Here is a 17,993-nt window from a genome sequence, read left to right on the forward strand (position 1 = left end):
TTCAGCTGCGGCCGCCTGGGGAGAGGGGCAGCCGGGCGCCCACTGGGGCAGCCGCTGACGCTCGGGTGTGCGCTGCCTTGCAGAGAAACGTGAAGCGCAACGGGAGCAGGAGCTGCTTGAACCGAAGCCGGTTCGGTTCCCGCGAGAGGGACTGGCTGAAGGAGGACACCGGACGGGGCTGCGTGTGCGTTCATGGAGCAGAGGCAGCAGCTGCTGCTTCTTCAGACCTGCGCTTGGTCCTCTGCACGGTGGACACCCCTGCCTCCGAGATATGCGACAGAGAAGGGAGGAAAAACCTCTTTTTGCAACTTCATGGAGACCTGGTCAGGTGAGGGCGGGGAATGGATCCATCCGTTTGAGAAACTCTGGCTGTAGCCTGGCTCTGTTCACTGTGTGCGGTGTGGGGGCAGAGGAGGCGGGCAGTGGGTAGATCAGTTTATAAAAATGAAGTTGTGGTGCACCTTCCGTGCATCTCTTGGTTCAGCCATAGGTGTTTCAGCTGGAGGGGTTTGGCTGGTGCTCCTGTCAGAATTGCGTCCTTGTTTTGGAGGAAGATACCACTGTTCATGTATTCCTTTGTCATGTTCTGTGTTGTGGGCATTTCAGTGTCCAGAAAACTTAAGCTGTTAAGGACGCTGTAAACAGTTATTCTGAGTCAGTGAAACGTGTAAGGTACTTTCTCAATTATGCTATGTAATATTTATGTGCTAGTAATATTTTTGCTAAGAAGAGTTGCCAGGTAAATAATTAAAGGTAGACAGAAAGATAGTGTAGTAAGGGTTATATAAAGAAGGCTTAAGCGTCAGATTATATGTTTTATGCCTGTAGTCGGTTTAGACTGAAATAGCTCAGGGTTTAATGTCCATGAACTTTATACTGCGGGTGTATTCTGGACTCCTCTAGGTTTATAAAGCCTCTATTCAGTTTGTTAGGATTTAGACTTTGCATTGATTCTTCTGGACTTAAGATTCAGTCATAAAGTTTCCACTCCTGTTCTCGGGGGAAAGCATTGCTGTGATCTCCTTATGTGAGGGCTGAGCAGCGGCGACGGCACACGCCAAACAGGACCAGTAGCTGGTTTTTGATAGCGAAGCATAAGTCGCAAGTTGCACGTGTCCACATTTTAAAATCAGGGTATGTGAGAATAGGATGTGGTTAAAACTGACAGTCGAAAAAGCGAGCTCCGTTTGCCTCGCCCAGCCCAGGTTATGCGAACCAGAGGTGGGTTGGTTAGAAATGGTGGGCGCTTGAATGTGGCCATCGAGGCAGCTGAAAGTCTCCATTGCTTGAAGAATTTATAGCTGTAATAAATTGTAATTGGCTTCTTTGAGACACTAAGGGTGAGCAGATTTTCCAGTGTTTAGAAAGAGGAGCGGACCCTTTGCTGCAGGTCACGAGAAGGGCGAGGTAAAGCTTGTAGATGTGTTCAGAGAGGGAGAGATTTTTGTAAGCTTCGGAAATGGCTTTTGTGTTTGAATTATTTCCAATACCCATCTCTCTTCTTGTGCTTGGTAGCTGTGCCTGTCTTTGGTTTGATGCAGTTTTGCACCGGATGAGCACACGGGTCCTGCTGCCGGTGTTTTGGAAGCAAGTACTGAGCTGTCGACGTTTACTTCCCGTTCTTGGTGCATCCAGCACCTTGTCAAGCTTTGCCTTGAATTTCCAAAGCGTTCTCCATTGCAGCGCGTCCGCTCCCTGCAGTTCTGGAAGCGCATTTGCCGCCGGAGAGGTCCCTGAACTCCTTCCCGCTGGAGGTGTTCTTGGCTGGGATGGGAGTTACCGGTGTTGCTCCAGTGCTATTGGTGTCAGCAACAGGAAGCGGGCCTGGACGGTGACTGAGCGCTCGAGATCCCCATGCACTGTTGGGATAATTCCTTCCTTCAGCAGTTTGCTGATTACTTTAATAATGTGTTGCAAATACAGATTACTCTGTTAAGCATCTGACTGCACCTTACCGTAGGTACATTTGTCTCCCAAACAACTTCTGAACTCTTCACCTTTTTAATATCGTTGGTGATTTTCTTTCAGAAGCTGAGTATGGCAAAGATGGGTTTGGTGCCTGACTCAGAATACTGAAAGCTGGGCAGTAAATGGAAGAATAACAGAACCCATTTTTGTGTATTCACTGCTGTTTCTGTGCTCCTGTTTCCCTCTCCAGGCTGTGCTGGGAGTGTCAGTGCCTGTCAGAGCTTTTGTTCTCACAGCACCTTAGGGTCATTAGGGCTCTCCTAGTGGGAATCCTCCCTTAGGCAGCGGCCTTTCATGTTTGAAAACTGCCCCTTCCTGCAGAGAGCACAGAGAGCAGACACCTTCTTAGGTCTGGACACGCCAAACAAAAACGTGAACTGCCAAGATTTGGAACTTTTCTGTGGCTTATGAAGAAGAGCAACGGCTGCAGAAGGAGCTGTGGAACTGCTGCCACTTTTTGTTGGCTTTTCTGCCTCCTTATGCTTTGCTCCTTTGCTTAACGGAGCTGCTGCTCTGCCTGGCGGCGGTGTCCTGTACCCAAAATGTGTCACTGGTGCAGGTACAAGGGGCTGGTGAGGGCACCCCCGTTCTGAGCTCCTCCCTTGGTCATTGAGGAACCAGAGCATCCTGCAGCTGAGGGATGGGGCGTTCAGCCTGGGAAGGCTCAGAGGATCCTGTCAGTCTGTGTACAGACCTGGTGGAGATTGATGGCGATGACGGAGCCAGACGTTGTCAGTGGTGCCCACAACAGGACCAGAGGCCATGGGCACAAACTGAAATGCGAGGGGTTCCCTGTGAAGATCAGGAACCACTTTTCCACTGCAGGGGTGGCAGAGCACTGGTGTGGGTCCCAGAGGGGCTGTGGATATTGAGCACCAGACTGGACAGTGCTGGACTTACCATGGAAATTGAACTCGCTTTCTGGTCGGTGTGACAGGCGATAGAAATATCACTGCCTTTTCACACTGGAAACTGGGTTGTTTTGGACCACAGCTTTTGGAGCTGATCCAGACCTCCTGTGTGTGCCTGAAACTCAGGAGGTCATTTTGGTTCTCGAGGTGTGTCCTGCTGACACAAAGGAAGTCTGGATGACTGGATACTTGTAAATGGTGCATGTCTTATGAAATCAGTCCTGCCTTAATTATCAGATGGCATTTGTAAAGCTGTTGGTTGTAGTGGGAATACCATGGTATAATCACTAAAAAGCATCAGAAATATTTTCAGTTCTTCAGTTGAAAAGAAGCAGAAAGGTTTGATACATACAGTAATAAAATATTTCACGTTAAGACATGCAGTGTAAATGATGTGTACAAGTCAACACAGTTAGTAGAAAACAGGTCTTACCCAACAAGCTTGATCTCAATGAGGTGTCAAGCTTGGTGGCCAAAGGCGTTGGTCGCTGGTGGTGCTGTGGGACAGGCTCTGAGCAGCCGGGTCCAGCTGGGGGGTTTGGGCTGGGCAACCCCCAGGGGGTCCCTCCCAGCCCGGCCCAGTTGTGAGCCCAGACTGCTCTGGTCCTGCCCTCTGCTGTGGTGGGCACAGGGCAGGGCTGCAGTCTGTGGTGCCGCTGGGCAGCAGGAGGCACAGAGCGGGGTGCGTGGGGGCCAGACCTTTTCAGAGCAGCAGAACCACCGGTGTGTCTGTATTGCTTACACGTTACCTGCAATGAGACTTGTCTGATCTTTTTTGCATTCTCAAACTGCTTTCTTGTGTGTTTTGACAGGAGGCTGGAGCCCACTGAAAAACCCCTTCAGATTGTGTATGACTACTTGACTGGGCTGGGTTTTGAGGACCCCGTCAGAATGCAGGAAGAGGCAGCACACTCTGATCTCAGCTGTATGATTCGCTTTTACAGTGGTAAGAAATGGTGTGTGTGCACATGATCACAGTTCCTGTAGCTTGAACGACGAGGTGGAGCTCGGCTGAAGCCCAGCTCGTTGACCTGTTGAGTTTACACATGGCTACATTAAACACCCAAAGTACCAGTAAGCATTTCTTAAAATAATGAGTTTTCAAGATTAATAGAAGAAAACACAATTCTGCAGTTCTCTTAGTCCTGTGTATAGCTAGAGAAAAGACAGCTCCACAGGAAGACACAGGATTGCACTGTTGTCTTAGTTTCCAGCGTTACGACATGCCATAGAGCTCCTGAAGGAGTCAGAAGTGTCCTGCAGTTCGTGCATGGTGTGCCCAAGGGTTGTCTTTCCAAAAGGTGCATGGATGTGGGCAAGGAAGGGCCTGGTCAGATGCCTCCACAGCCTGTAAACACAGCGTGAAAGTGCCGGCCGGTTGGTGATAATGCAGGCTGCCATTGGAAACCCTGCACAGTTCATTGCCAAAGTGACTCCTGAGTGGGTATTGAATCAGTTTGGGCAGGGATGCCGTGTGCATCGGGACAGCAGAACGACAGGCACTGAAGTGAAGAGTAAACACAAAATAAATAAGGGGGAGAAAGATGATAATGAAATTATTTCCTTACTTTTAAATACTTCACCTGTGTATTTTTTGCATTTCAGGAAGAAAGTTCAAAGTGCTTTTAATGGAAACTTGTTCTTGCATAGTGGAGCTGGGTGGCCTGAGGAAGCTGCTGGTCATCATTTGTTTATTCAGCATAAAAAAATGAAATCATAAGAAATCAGCTTCTCCACCCCTGTACCTGAGACAAATCCCTTCTGTCTGGGGGCTGTGAGCAGAACAGGCTGAACAATGTAGGAGTACGATGGAGACTGTAGTTTGGCACAGATACAGCCTGGATTTGTAGGGCAAGGAGTGGGAAGTCAGCAGTAACTTCAGCTGGAAGGAGGAGAGGCATCAGGCAGAGAGGTGTGGAGAGCTTTTGAGGGAAAAATGAGCAATTTGGTTTGGCTATGTCAAGCAGGAACTGGTGAAGATTCAGGAGCAGTGACTCCATGGAAGCAAGCAGGTAGGAAATGGAGTTGGGTGGCTCCAGTCAGTGTGGAAGGGCCGTCCTGCTCGGGAAGGGGCTGGGAGGGAAGGACTGCAGGGATTGAGAGTGTTCAGAGACCTGGTGTAGGAGAGTAAATGATGTTAAAGTGGGTCTTTAAGGGTAGTTGAGGAATTGGTGGGAATGCTATGGAGGATTATGTGATAATTCTGAAAAGACTGCAGCTGAGAACATAAGGGATGCAGTAATGCACTTTAGCCAGAGAAACATTTCTGAGAGTCATAGCCTGGTTTGGGTGAGGAGAGACCCCAAACACCCCCAGTCCAACCCCCATGGGCAGGGACACCTCCACCAGCCCAGGCTGCTCCAAGCAGCTCCGGTTCCAGGCAGAAGCAGCATGTCAGTAGCAACCTCAAAAAAACTGTGTCATTTCCTAAGTAATACAAGGGACCCATTGCCAGGATCTGTCTTAGGGATTGCTTAGAATAAAATGAAATAGAAATTTAATATGAGGAGAGTCTTTACACTTGAAATTGATAGATCCATCAGGTCAGGCTTATTCCTGTTCTTTAAAGTATTAAATTAAGTGACCGTTTGGAAAATGTTCCTAGGCAGTAAGAGAGTATAAACGTGGACAGAATCTTGAGAAGCATCTGGGAGATTTGTCATTATCTGCAAAAAATAGCCAAGGGGCAAGGAGACAGGATGACTGAACACAAGTGTGTGTGGATCAGGACAGAGCCGTGGCCAGCGGTGCCCGCAGCGCAGCTGTAGCAGCCCTTTCACTTCAGTCGTCTGCAGGAAAAAAGCTTTCTTCTGTAGCCGCTTTTCCAGACCTCCCTTTGAAGCCCAGCAGAAGCCACGTATTTGATGGTTTCTGTGACTTCACCTGACTCGACAGGAGTTTGAAATTGCTTTTCTGTTGCATCTGAATGAAGGGTGTTTGTCAAGGGTATAAATTTGCCAAGGTCTGTAATTACCTGTAGACTAAAAACACACTACACAGCAACCGTTACAACGTACTGACAGGCGTACGATGGCTCCTTATGGGTCACTGCTGCGCTGACTGAGGAAGTGGCTTGTCCTCTGCGTGATGTCTGCGCTCGTCTTTACAACACCTGATTTTGCATGTTACCGCTGTGCTGCTGGTTGTACTCACGCCAAGAACAAAGGACAAGTGGGAAGTAAATGCTGTGGTGTCCCCTGTTTCTCCAGAAAAGCCATGCCAAGTGGAGCAGTTGGATCATGTCCTGCTCTCTGGAGTCTACAGCGTGCGCAAAGGAAAGACCCAGCTGCACAAGTGGGCCGAGCGCTTGGTGATTCTCTGCGGGACGTGCCTCATCGTGTCCTCGGTGAAAGACAGCCACGCGGGGAAGATGCACATCTTGCCCCTCGTCGGAGGAAAGGTAAGGCTGAGTTTGGTTGGCTTCCTGTGGCTTAGAAAGGAAGAAGGGATCATGATGATGGGTATTATCCACAAGAGGTTAATTTAGGCTTTTGTAACAAATTACTGGGGTAAGGTGCAGAGCTGTACAAGCCCTTTCTACTTGCTTTGCTTAGGTAGTAGTCTTAAGGCTAAGAAAATGAAGAGACACTGGTTCTGCTTTCATGTTAGTAGCCAGTGTTGTGATTGGGTGTTTTGGAAATTATTACTTCTGAGACCTACTTCAGCAGAAAGGTGTTAAGAAGGATTTACTTCTGTGTATCTCTCCAATAACTTTACCACTCTGTTTCCAGAAAAATGTAGTGTTACTGGTAGTGGGTAATACCTCGCCCTAGACTCCAGATCCATTGTAATTGCTGGAGTTTGGGCAGTCTGCTCTGTTCTCACCTCTCCCTTTGCAGGTGGAAGAGATGAAGCGCCGGCAGCACACGCTTGCCTTCACGTCCGCAGGAGCACAAGCCCAGACGTACCACGTTTCCTTTGGGACGCAGGGGGAGTGCCAGCGGTGGCACCGGCGCGCATCCACGGTGAGGCCCTGGGGACTGCGGCCGTTTGGGCGGCGGGTAATGGGGTTTTCCAGTGCCGTGATACTGGAGAAAGCACCCAGGACGCTTTCCAGCTTCCTTCGTTTCTTCTGTGCTCAGCACTACAGAGATTTTCTTTTGGCCTTTTCTCTCTCTGCCTGTGCAGCACTGTTGAGCAGTGGTTCTGCATTTTCTTCAGGCCCCCTGCATCTGTTGAGAAGAGCTGAACACAGGTCACCAGAGCAAACCCCAGGGCCCAACTGCCTTTGCAGCCATAGAAACCCCTAAATTGCACCTGTTTCCATGCTGGAATCTGCCTGCACTGACATGGGGCTGCCCTGACAGGTTTTATTTAACACAGAGATCATAGGTCAGCAAGGGAAGCGTAGTTTGTTCAGAGGTGCATCTTTATTCCACAATAGGCTACAATTAGATGATGATAGCTTAATGCTGAGCCTCACTTTGACCTCATATATATACATATAACATTATGAAATATGAAATGAATTCACAATAAAACTCATAAAATCTGCAATGAAGCACCAAAGACCTTGAAACAAAGCTTAATTACTGAAAGGAGATCTGCTGTTTGCAAAGACTTTACAAAATGTTGCAAAACCGTAATTTATGAAGCCTTTTCATCATAACAGGTTATGTTTCCAATATTGTACCCTGAACAATCTAACAAAAGAAAGTCAGAAGTAGCAGGTAGGCCAAGCCGAGGTTCTGTAAACCTTAAGGAACTGAACCGGAAAGTCAACTCCTTCCTGTTGCTGCTTGCATCTTTGGAAGGCGCTAGGAGTTGATGCTTTCCCAGCAGGGTCTCCTTAGCCAACGATGTGTTTTTCTCCATTAGATTGGCTCTCTTACAATCTGGCTTTTGGGCTGCACCCGCTGCACATACAGAGCAGGGCTTTCTGTGTGTCCCAGCTGGTATCCAGATGTGCACCCTCGTCAGGGGCTTGTAGCGACGGTAGCGGCAGAGGGCCTGAACTCCTTCGCCGTAGCCTCGGTTTCCCGCATGGGCTCTGCTGGGGGGCACAGGGGGGTTCTTTGTGTTCTCACGGTTGTTTGCTACTTGCGCTCTTTGGCCTCGCATTGGACTTCAGAGAAATTGCTGCCAGCTGCAGCTCTTCCTTCTCCTTTTCAGGTTGTGTCTATGCGCCTTAGCATGGTTGATCTTTCATGCTACAGCCTTGAGGAAGTACCCGAGCACCTCTTCTACAGTCAAGACATCATCTACCTCAACCTCCGACACAATTTCATGAGACCGAGTGGAGCAGGGAGTCTTGACTCTCTTTGCAGGTCTGCAGACAATTACTTTTCCTCTACATTTGCAGTTCTTGACATAGGCATCGGGGTGAAGAGGAGGGGAGTGTATTGCCCGTTCTTGTGGGATGGTAAACAGACTGATTTCCAGGAAGCCCTCACGAAGGAGGGGCTGGGAAGCAGAACTGAACAGCGCAGGCCGGTGTGAGCGTCCAGCAGTTTCCCATATCCATGAGCCCACTCCACAGATCCTGTGTGCGAAGTTTGGTCTGAGATGAGCCCTGGGAGTGATGTGCCATGTGTCGGGACAAGATGCAACAGTAATACAGGGCTGCTTGCTAAACAGAGAACAGTCAGGGGTATTAAATAACAGGGAAGGGAAAGCATGATGCTGCTGATGTGGGTCAGTGTTTGTAGGAAGGAGTGCAGATCTGAAAAAGCTGTTTTGGTGAGTTCCTAGTGTGTGTTTGGAGATGGCAGAGGGCCTGTGAGCTTTAAAGAGTGCGCCAGTTGTATGGTGGTGTGGGAGCACGATGTAGTCATCTTAGGAAGTGAAGGAGGCTTATGAACATATTTCTAAATCGATTCCTGACAGCCATAAAAACCTAGAGGAAGATAAGTTTGTTGATAGCTACGCTAGCCACGCTAAAAAGAATTCAAGGAGTCTCTCTATGAATTTCAAAAGCCCTTAAGACCCCCATAGTAACTTTGTCAAATGGCTCCATGTTTGGAATGTGTACCTTAAGAAAAATGTATTTGGAGAAACTTTGCAAAACTGCAGCTTTGTGCTTTTTTGTTGTGGTTTTGTTTTGTGCCTGTTGCCAGGTTATATCTCTTCAAATGCGTTGTGTGATGTTGGAAACCACCTCAGAACTTTATTTCTAAAATGTGGTGTCCTTGGTTCACAGGATCAGCAAAGGGGCTGAGGTTTCTGTTGCCCTTGCCCACAGTCAGCAGATCTGAGATGTCAGACACTCGGCTCTGTTCCTGGCAGTGACTGTGTCTGGTGAAGCTGAAATCCTCAGACAAACCAAAGCCATAGGAGAAGCCCTCACTCCACACAATCTTGAATGAACAGGTAGCATTAGGTACCCACATAAGGCTGCTCATTGCCTTTTGGAAAGGTTTTCTCTCCAAGGTTTTCAGGATGTTTGTCAGGTCACAGCTCCAAATGAGGAACCTGCTCACTTGCAGTTATCAGTGCCTGGAGTTTGACAGTGACGAACGGCAGATTTTTTTGCAATGATCAGATTTTTTCCTCTGAGGAAATCTTTGAAGCCCTGGGAGTCTAATTAGCTATAATATCATAATGGAACAGAAATAATTAACTGAAAGGGAACTGTTAAGCAAAGGAAATTAAATAACTCCACCTATTTAGTTACGTCTCCTGTCTTACTTTTCATGTAATGTACTGGCTTTCAAGTGTCTCCCTTTTCTAGGAAGCATCGATCTTTGTCGATGTGTTTGCGTATCCGCGCTCGTGTCTGTGATCACCACTCGAGCTCACTGCTGCGGAGCTGTGCTGGGTGCTTTGGTGGCAGAGCAGGACGTTGTGTTCACTTGGGGATATTTCAGGCCTGTGCCAGTTTGGGCTGCGGAGCAGAGGGTGGGCGTCCCATTGGGATTTGCTGCCGCGTTCCCAGCCCTCTGTACTGTAATCTCAATATGCCCTGTGAGAGCAAGGTCCAGAACTTGGAGCTGTAATGGTTCCAGGATTCTTATTCCCTGTAATACACAGTTGTGTACAGCTTGAACAAGAGATGGGTTTGCATCTCATCCCTGCATCCTCACTGCCTGAGAGCCAGAACAGAGGGCTCAGAGCTTCCCGCGCATGGGAGTGCTGTGCTCCCCGTGCAGTGCCACAGCTGCTCGAGGAGCCTCGCAGGATGGGCCATGGGCCAGTTTCTTCCCAGCTTTTGGAAACCGTTATCCCCTTTTGTGTCTGCTTTGCAATTGTTGCAGAGGGGTGAATTCTAAAAATGGATTGTGCTGTTGCATTCAGTGCTGTGCCTCTTGGGGCAGCTTCTCATCACGCTCTGCTGATGACAGAGAAAGAGCTGCGGGTGTAAGGACAGATGCCATAGAAAAAGCCATTGCAGAACTGCAGAGAAAGCCATTTCATTAAAGTGTTTTCTGATTCCAAAACCAGAGAACATGGTCTGTCCTGAATCTCTTAAAGTTGAACCCTTTAATGAGAAAATTCAGTTCTGTGGGTTTATCCTTATTGTTTCCTTCTTTTCCGTTATTGTTGTGAAGTTCTGTGTGCAGGTTTCTGATTTTTGGATCATTGTTAGATCTTTGCATCGTACAACGTGTTCCCTTGAGGAAGGCTGTTACCAATGCAGCATCTTTCTCTTTAGCTTTCAGCTGCATTAGAGAAGTCTGTCCGTGGCTGTGGCAAACACAAAATGCCTCTGCTCTTATTTATATGACAGGGTGCTTTCTCAAAGCAAACCACCCATGTCAGAGTTTCAGGTATGCTCCCTCTTTTAAAAAAAAACCAACCACGCTCCCCAAAGACTGTAGAGCAAAATGGAGAAATGTAATACATAGTTCCTACACAGATCTTTCCAAGTATTTTGAGTCTGAAAGTGCTGCTAGAAAGAAGAAACAAAATTCAAAACTTTTTAGTCTTATACTTCCAGATATTTCAAGCTGGCAGTAATATTCTCTCTCAAGCTAATGAACCTGGGTTTTGTTACCTATGTTAAAACATTTGCTTCCAAATAAGAGCGACTCACCATTGCCTAGCAAACAGTATGGTGGGTGGAGCAGATGATTGAATATGTTTCCAAGAAGTACTTCTCTGGGACATCACATTAGATTTGCAAGTGTCTCATAAAAAGTTTGATACTAATTTCCTCACTGAATTAACTGGATGGCTCCAGTCTGGCATGAGGAGGTTATTATTTGGGGAAAAATCCTTCTGTTTCTGCCTCTCTTCAGGAGCCTTTGCGCATCTCCCCAGCCCGCGCTGTCTCTCTGTCAGGACCCAGCGCAGCACTGGAGGAGCAGGGGCTCTCGGTGCTGGTCTCTGCCAGGCCAGGGGTGCTGCAGGGCTGGGCCTTCCCGGGTGAAGCCAGCGCTTTCCTGGTTTTCCCTTTGAGCCCTGCCAGGCCCTGGAACGGGGGTTCCCCTCTTCTGCCTTGATCCCAGCGCAGCCCCAGTTCACGTCTGCAGCTCCACTTTTCCCAAGCTACATCACTGTAGTCTGTTACTATCAGTAATTCTTTGGAGGTAGTTTTTTTGAACTGAGTGTCTTTAGACTCCTTAATCTCAGTAACAGACACTGGGAGGAAGCCTGTCAGGAGCCAGGGTAGAAGGTTGTTATCAGTTTCTGCAGTAAAACCATGGTATTTGCTCACTTTCGGCATTACAACCGAGATACAAAATATCAGTGACTTAGAACCAAATCTGTGCAGAAACTCCCCTGCTGAGTTATCTGGCTGTATTGCCAGCGTACAAAGACTTAAACGATCTTTATGACTGGTTTTGTATGATTTTGCTTTGAGACTGTGGAGGTCTGTGAATTGACTGGTATTCTTGCCAATAGGTTTTCTCAGCTGAAGAGCCTGAATCTGTCCCATAACAGACTGGGAGAGTTTCCTGTGTCGCTGTGCGAGATCTCCACTCTGACAGAGCTCAATATTTCCAGTAACGGGCTGCGTTACTTGCCAGGCCAGATTGGCCGACTGCTGAGGTGAGTGTGTTCCTCCCATCTGCGGTCGAGGGCAGCTGGGGTGAAGGGGCCGTTCATGACGTGCGAGTGCTGGGCAGCGCGTCCTGCCCATGGGGACCGCGATGGGTCTGACTCCAGCAGAAGATACAGGGTGCCAAACAAAGCTTGTTTTCTCTTGAAAATGAGGATTACACAGTGTGTTTATACATCTGCTGTTTTAAGTCACAGTATCATTCATTATTTGTGTCTTCCTGCCTATTCTGCTAGCTATGTAAAATATTTCAGTGCAAATCAGTTTTCTGACAGAGGAGGTTAGTGGATTTTGCCTATTTTGGAGTAGCCTAGGAAGACGTTCAACAGGCGGTTACGATGCCTCGAGTCACAGACACCACCTTGCTGAACCAAAACAAATGCAAAGGCTTCTAAGCACAGGAACACACCATCACTTGAAGTGTAGTAAACTTGAGCTTTTTATGTTCTCTGGGGAGTGTGTGTTCTGGGGGTTTGGTTTGGTGGGGTTTTTTGGTTTTACTTTGGGGTGACTTGTGTGATTTCTTGTGGGTTTATGTCCAATTTTTATATAAATTTGAGTGCCTCTTGTTCTCTTCCAATCCACTGCCATCTTGCATTCCCTTGCCTGCTTTCTCGTTATTTCCTTCCTATGTTATCTTCTAATTTTTTTTAACTACTTTCATGGTGGTGCCTTATCAGTTAAGCGTAAATATTGTTAAGTTTACATAAAACATCATGATCTGTAGAAGTTTCCAGAAGCCACAGCCAGGAGGGCAGCTGAGCTTTGTGGAAACAGGGAAGAACACACAGCCTCTCCAATTCTGTGGCCCCTGTTTGCACAAGCAGGAGTGTGCTGGTTGTGTTGCTGCCGTGCTCATAAGTGCCTTGCACAAAGGAGGCTGCAGGTTTCTTGACGGTACGCAAGTTTAAAGTATAAGGGTACCTTATAGCACCAAAGACAGTCCCAGGTGCAGCTCCTCAATCACTGCTATTAAACCATTGCAGCTGCTGGTGTAGAGAAGATGAGGAAATGTGATGCAGAGGAAGCATAGTTTCTCAGATGAGTTAATGCTTGTTTTTCTGCAGCTGCAGAGGTGTGTGTCTGAATTTCTGGGTTTTTTCTGTATGTAATATTTTCAGTACTGATGCAGTTTCTAGTAAAGTTTTAAATTACTGTATAAAACTTTTCTGTGGTACCTTTTCACAGAATTCTAGCAATTTTTGTTAGCACTAGGATGTGTTGATCTCTTTCTACAAAGTCGTTGCTTTTTGTGGTGGAAAGAGAATTTTAACATGGAAAGACTTGGGCAATTCCGTCTGAACATTTTGTCTTAAAGTGTTTTCTGGAGTGAAAACATTCTCCATTTTTCCCAGTAGCTACCCCGAATGTATAAAAGCTCGGGTAAATTTAATTGCAAGACTGTTATTGCATTTGTTTAGATAAACATTGATACTGAGCTATTGGTTGCTGTTGCCTGCTCTTCCACCAGTTTGTATCTGCAGCTACACTGGATGTAAGCAGGTAATTTCCAGAATTATCTTTCAGCCATATCCAAACTGAGGAAAAAGCTGTGTTCAGGCTTTCAGTTTTCAGAGGTTTGCAGCTTAGTTATGAGTTCAGCGTGCTAAGTGAGGACTTCCTGATTTGTAGAAAACCAAGTGATTGAGTAAATATCTTTCATTTACATTGTAAATACTGATTTGTATTTTGCTTATGTTAACTTACAGTCTTCGGTACAGCTGGAAGTTTACCTCCAAAGTAATTTAGTAACTTTTTGGTATTGCATACGTGCACTTCCAAGCCTATTACATGTGTAATAGAAGTACTCCAGTAACTCTATGTATATAAGAATAAGGTTAACTGTTAGGTACCTTTAAAAAATAGCCACGTGGAGACCAGCTAGCTGCACGAGGACATTCACTGGAAATGCTAAATGTGATGTTCACTACTCTTTAGGGAATTATTTTCTTTCTCTTTCACTGCTGCAGTCTCCAGACCTTCTGGCTCGATGGGAATTTCCTCACATCCTTACCAGAGGAACTGGGAAATCTGCAGCAGCTCTGCTGCCTCGGGCTTTCCTTCAACAACTTCAGTGAGCTGCCTGCAGTCTGTGAGAAACTCGTCCTCCTGGACAAGCTGTCCCTGGCCGGGAACGCGCTGGAGACTCTGGACCTTGCCGTGCTGTACCGCATGAGCCACATCAAAAACCGCATGAGCCACATCAAAAGTGTGGACCTGAGGTAGGGGGGGACACTTGCACACGTGAACGAACCAGATTGCTGCTTTCCATTCACAGCAGAGGAGCCGTGTAACTTCTCATACATTTTGCAATAAACTAGGTATAATCTTTTCTCTTAGCTATTCTTTGGTTTTTAGGGAGCTCTGAGGGGGTGCAGAATTCACTTGGAGAATCGAGGTGGATGGAAGCCACTGGCCATGACTCAGTCCTCCGGATTCCTCTTTTGATACGCTGTGACCATGATCTTCAGCAGCTCTTTGATCTCTCCTACCCTTTTTGCCTTCCCCCCACCCTAGAGATGTGATCCTGGTACCCCAGGTGCCAGCTGCAGAGCTCACAGAAAGGGACAAAGAAGCTTTTGTCCGTGGCAAGGCAGTCTGGGCTCTGATCTCTGCATCAGCTCCCTGTGTCAGCACAAAGCGGCTGTCCCTTGGCCTGGCTTCTAATTTCTAGACTGGTCTCCAGAATCAATTAAACAGTATGAAATGCATAAGTTGGTTTCACACAGCTGTGCAGATAAAGGAAATGTTTTTCTTAGTATTCAGTGCCTGAAATCCACCACTGCTCCTCAGCATTTCACTGTGCTCACCTCTGGCATTCGCCTCCACCAGAACTCTTCCTTTCCTCTTCTTTCTTCTTTCCTCTGACTGTTGTCCACTGCTCAGTGTCCTGTTTTCTGACATTGTAACTCTTGTCTCTGAGTGTTTAGGCTGAACAACCTGAAGAGAGCAGCAGCTGACACTCTGGAGGGGAACAAATCTGTGACTTACATGGATTTACGAGACAATCGGATGACGGATCTGGATCTGAGCTCCTTGGGCAGCCTGGAGCAGCTGCACTGCGAGCGGAATAAGCTGAAGGAGTTGACCCTGAGTGGCTTCTCCCTACGGGCCCTCTATGCCAACAACAACTGTACGTCTCTGCCTTCTTCACCTGCCTTCTTCCTTCAAGGCCTGGGAACAAGGGAAAACAGCCCCTTGCCTTCTCCTGCACAAAAGATTACTTGTGCTGATGTTACAGTAGTGAGACTGTATGTGATGGGTCTTCTGAGGTCAGCTTCTAGGGATCACGCATGCATGCACGTGTGCAGGCTGTGTAACAGTGGGAGGTTGTGATGCTGAGTCACCGTCCCAGGAATTCCAGTGAATTCTGTCTGGGACTCCACAAATGAAAGTACAGTTGTCCCTTGTTCTGGTGCCCCATGTGGCAGATGGAGCAACGGGAGAGTAAGAAGCTGTGGTGCCATATGGCAGGTGTATGAATTGTGGACTTGGGAAGGCTGATTATCCATAAAGTAGGACAATGAGTCTCACTTGCTAGCTGCTCTGTCTGCTTCTCTCTGCAGTTTTTTCTCTGAAGTTCTGAAATCATAATTATTTGCTTTACTTCATCAGGTCTGACAGCTGTCAATGTTTATCCAGTTCCTGGTCAACTGACATGTCTAGAACTCTCTCGGTAAGTGGCTGTACACCACAGAACATAAAATGAGTATCTGGACACCTTTGCTGTTTCTGCAGAAATTTTCTAGAGCTTTTAAGCTTTTGAAATAGTTGAGATAAATTGGGGGAAGGCACTCTCATCTTTACAATAGAACTGGAAAGCCCATCAGTGAAGGATGATGGAGGTGTCCCAGACCAGAAACCCCTCTCAGACAGTATGACCTGTCAAGGTATCTGGCTGTCCTTCAGCTGCAGTCTATAATCGCCAAAACACCACCAAGCAGAGACCACTGAACCTGTGGCAGCTTACTGGGCTGAGCAGTAGGGATGTGTAGAGCACACATTTGGAGTAGCTGCCAGTGATCTCTGCTGTTGGCTTCGTTGCCGATGTCTGCCCTTGGAGCAGCATCGCGAGACCTGCGGGATAGGGTGCCCAGGGGACCTGGTCACCTTCAGTTCTGGGTGGAAGCAGCACAGCAGGGTGGTGTAGGGTGGCCTGTTCTGCTGGCGTCAGTGCTGTCATCAAAAAACCTGATCACCAGAGCCTCACCTCACTACTTCCCACCAGTCGCGCACTGGCTCGGTTTGCATTACACAGCCGGCCATGAGAGAAGCTCCACGTGATGCTCGGGCGCTGCTGTTCGTTTTTTGCCCGTGGTTGTTGGTGTGGCTGTCACTGACACCATGCAGCATTCAAACGGGGTATGTTCTGTGTGGTGTGCTGGTGTCTAGCTTTTCCCCCTTGCTTTTCCCAGCAATCAACTGCAGTGCATCCCAGACTGGGCCTGTGAAGCAAAGAAACTGGAAGTTTTGGATGTGAGCTACAACCTTCTTGTGGAGCTTCCATTGAGGTCAGCAAACCTTCTTGTGCAGAGTGAGCTTTCTTCTGCAGGGAGCTGGCTGGGGAGAGAGCAGCAGTGCCCTTCCAGTTGCTTTACTCCTTGTTGTGCAGGAAGATAATCCACTTGCTTTCTCTGTGCAGCATTAAAAATACTCTGTGTTCAAATGTCGGAAAGAACTGACTTCCAAATCAGCTTCTTGAATAACAGGGGCCGGGCAGTCTCATCCTATGCTTCTGGCTTCTGCTGTGGCTGTTTGCACCCAAAGCAGAGCACGCTGCTGTGATTTCCTTGTGTTACCACAGTGTCTGTGAACTCAGGTCATGGGCGAGCCCTGATACGCCTTGCATTGAGGTGCACCAGAGATTTATTTAATCTGCTACCTTTCACAGGGAAATACCACAGAGATACGATACAGCTGACCTCTAAGGTAGCTTTCACAGCACATCATGAGCCAACTCCTTTCTCCCCATTTCCCTTTCAGTTTCTGCAGAAATGTGGTAAAGAGGAGCCAAGAACTGCAGATATTTATAGTGACTTCTCCAAGGTACCAGGGATATCATGTGAAGAAGGAAAGCACAAATGTGTGTTTGCTGGGTTGTGATTGTAATGAATGAGAGTCATTCCAGGTGTCGAGGGTGAGCTGTATTGAGATGGAGCAGAAGGGAGGATTGCGGTGGAGAAAGGCAGAGCGGGATGAAGCAGTTAAAGCAGCACCACAGGAAGTCTCTTAGCAGTGAGATTCTGATGGTTGTCAGACAGGACTATATGCAGCAAAGGCAAGAAAAGGATGTAGCAAGGGTGTGATAATGAGAACTCAGAAAATAGTTTTAGCCATGCCAATGGATGAAAAAGACCACATTTTAAGTATGCTATGCAAAAAGAACCTGCAGAATTCAGGTACATATTCTAAAAAGAAATGTAAACATTTTAAAAGATTCCTAAGTGCTGGAATCTACTGTATCCATTGGGGATCTCTTTCAGTGTGTGTTTGTCTTCAATGCTGTAAGTATGTTTTGTGTACAGTTAGAACTTCACCAGCGTTGACTGTCAGCCGTTGGTCTGGTTAATACAGTAGACCAAAGCTTAAAGAGCCTGGCATAAGGGGATATAGTTCACCGTGAGGTTGAACTGGCTGTCCAAAACCAGAATTGTGTCCATTTAATTCAAATTTTCAAGCTCTGAATTTAGGTTGGCACAGAGGAAGCACTTCTTTCTGCCTACCAGTGAGAACTGCCATTTAAATCCATCTTTTGTGGGTTTTATTGTCTGCCTGAGAGAACGCATGGCATGTGCACACAGACTGGTGTTGCAGTTGCTGATCTGCAGTAGCACAGGAGAAATGTAGGCATGCAGTGACTGAGGCACCTTGCCACATGTGTCCTTCTGCTCTCTCAGTGCTTACACTTTATGGGTCAGTGTATTCTAACCTTTCTCTGCTGTACAGTCAAATTATCACAGATTAAATGCTACCTTTTCCCACTCTGTGGATGTGAGGAGGAGTGAACTAAGCTGACAGAGAAAACCCCGTGTCTTTCTAGGATCCTCAGCAGCTTGAGCCTTCGGAAGTTGATGGTGGGACACAACCATCTGCAGAGGCTCCCCCCTCTGCAGGAACACATTCCCCTAGAGGTGCTAGACCTGCAGCACAACCTGCTGACCACGCCCCCAGAA

The 17,993-nt window shown here is 47.4% G+C and overlaps 1 protein-coding gene across 1 annotated transcript in view; it reads left to right on the plus strand.

The window, feature by feature from the left end:
- Positions 1 to 83: 83 nt before the first annotated feature.
- The window catches only part of PHLPP2 (PH domain and leucine rich repeat protein phosphatase 2), a gene marked incomplete at its 5' end in the record, with an annotated part of 24,179 nt that continues 6,269 nt past the window's right edge, over positions 84 to 17,993 (plus strand). Inside the window, 11 exons of the mRNA XM_010192139.1 lie at positions 84 to 328; positions 3,692 to 3,825; positions 6,089 to 6,279; positions 6,719 to 6,844; positions 7,992 to 8,146; positions 11,664 to 11,810; positions 13,791 to 14,042; positions 14,751 to 14,953; positions 15,436 to 15,496; positions 16,236 to 16,331; positions 17,861 to 17,992. Coding sequence (XP_010190441.1) covers positions 84 to 328; positions 3,692 to 3,825; positions 6,089 to 6,279; positions 6,719 to 6,844; positions 7,992 to 8,146; positions 11,664 to 11,810; positions 13,791 to 14,042; positions 14,751 to 14,953; positions 15,436 to 15,496; positions 16,236 to 16,331; positions 17,861 to 17,992 — 1,742 coding nt within the window. The remainder of the gene's footprint in view (positions 329 to 3,691; positions 3,826 to 6,088; positions 6,280 to 6,718; positions 6,845 to 7,991; positions 8,147 to 11,663; positions 11,811 to 13,790; positions 14,043 to 14,750; positions 14,954 to 15,435; positions 15,497 to 16,235; positions 16,332 to 17,860; position 17,993) is intronic.

This window comes from Mesitornis unicolor, unplaced genomic scaffold (genome assembly GCF_000695765.1).
Source record: "Mesitornis unicolor isolate BGI_N332 unplaced genomic scaffold, ASM69576v1 scaffold47000, whole genome shotgun sequence".
Lineage (NCBI taxonomy): Eukaryota > Metazoa > Chordata > Aves > Mesitornithiformes > Mesitornithidae > Mesitornis > Mesitornis unicolor.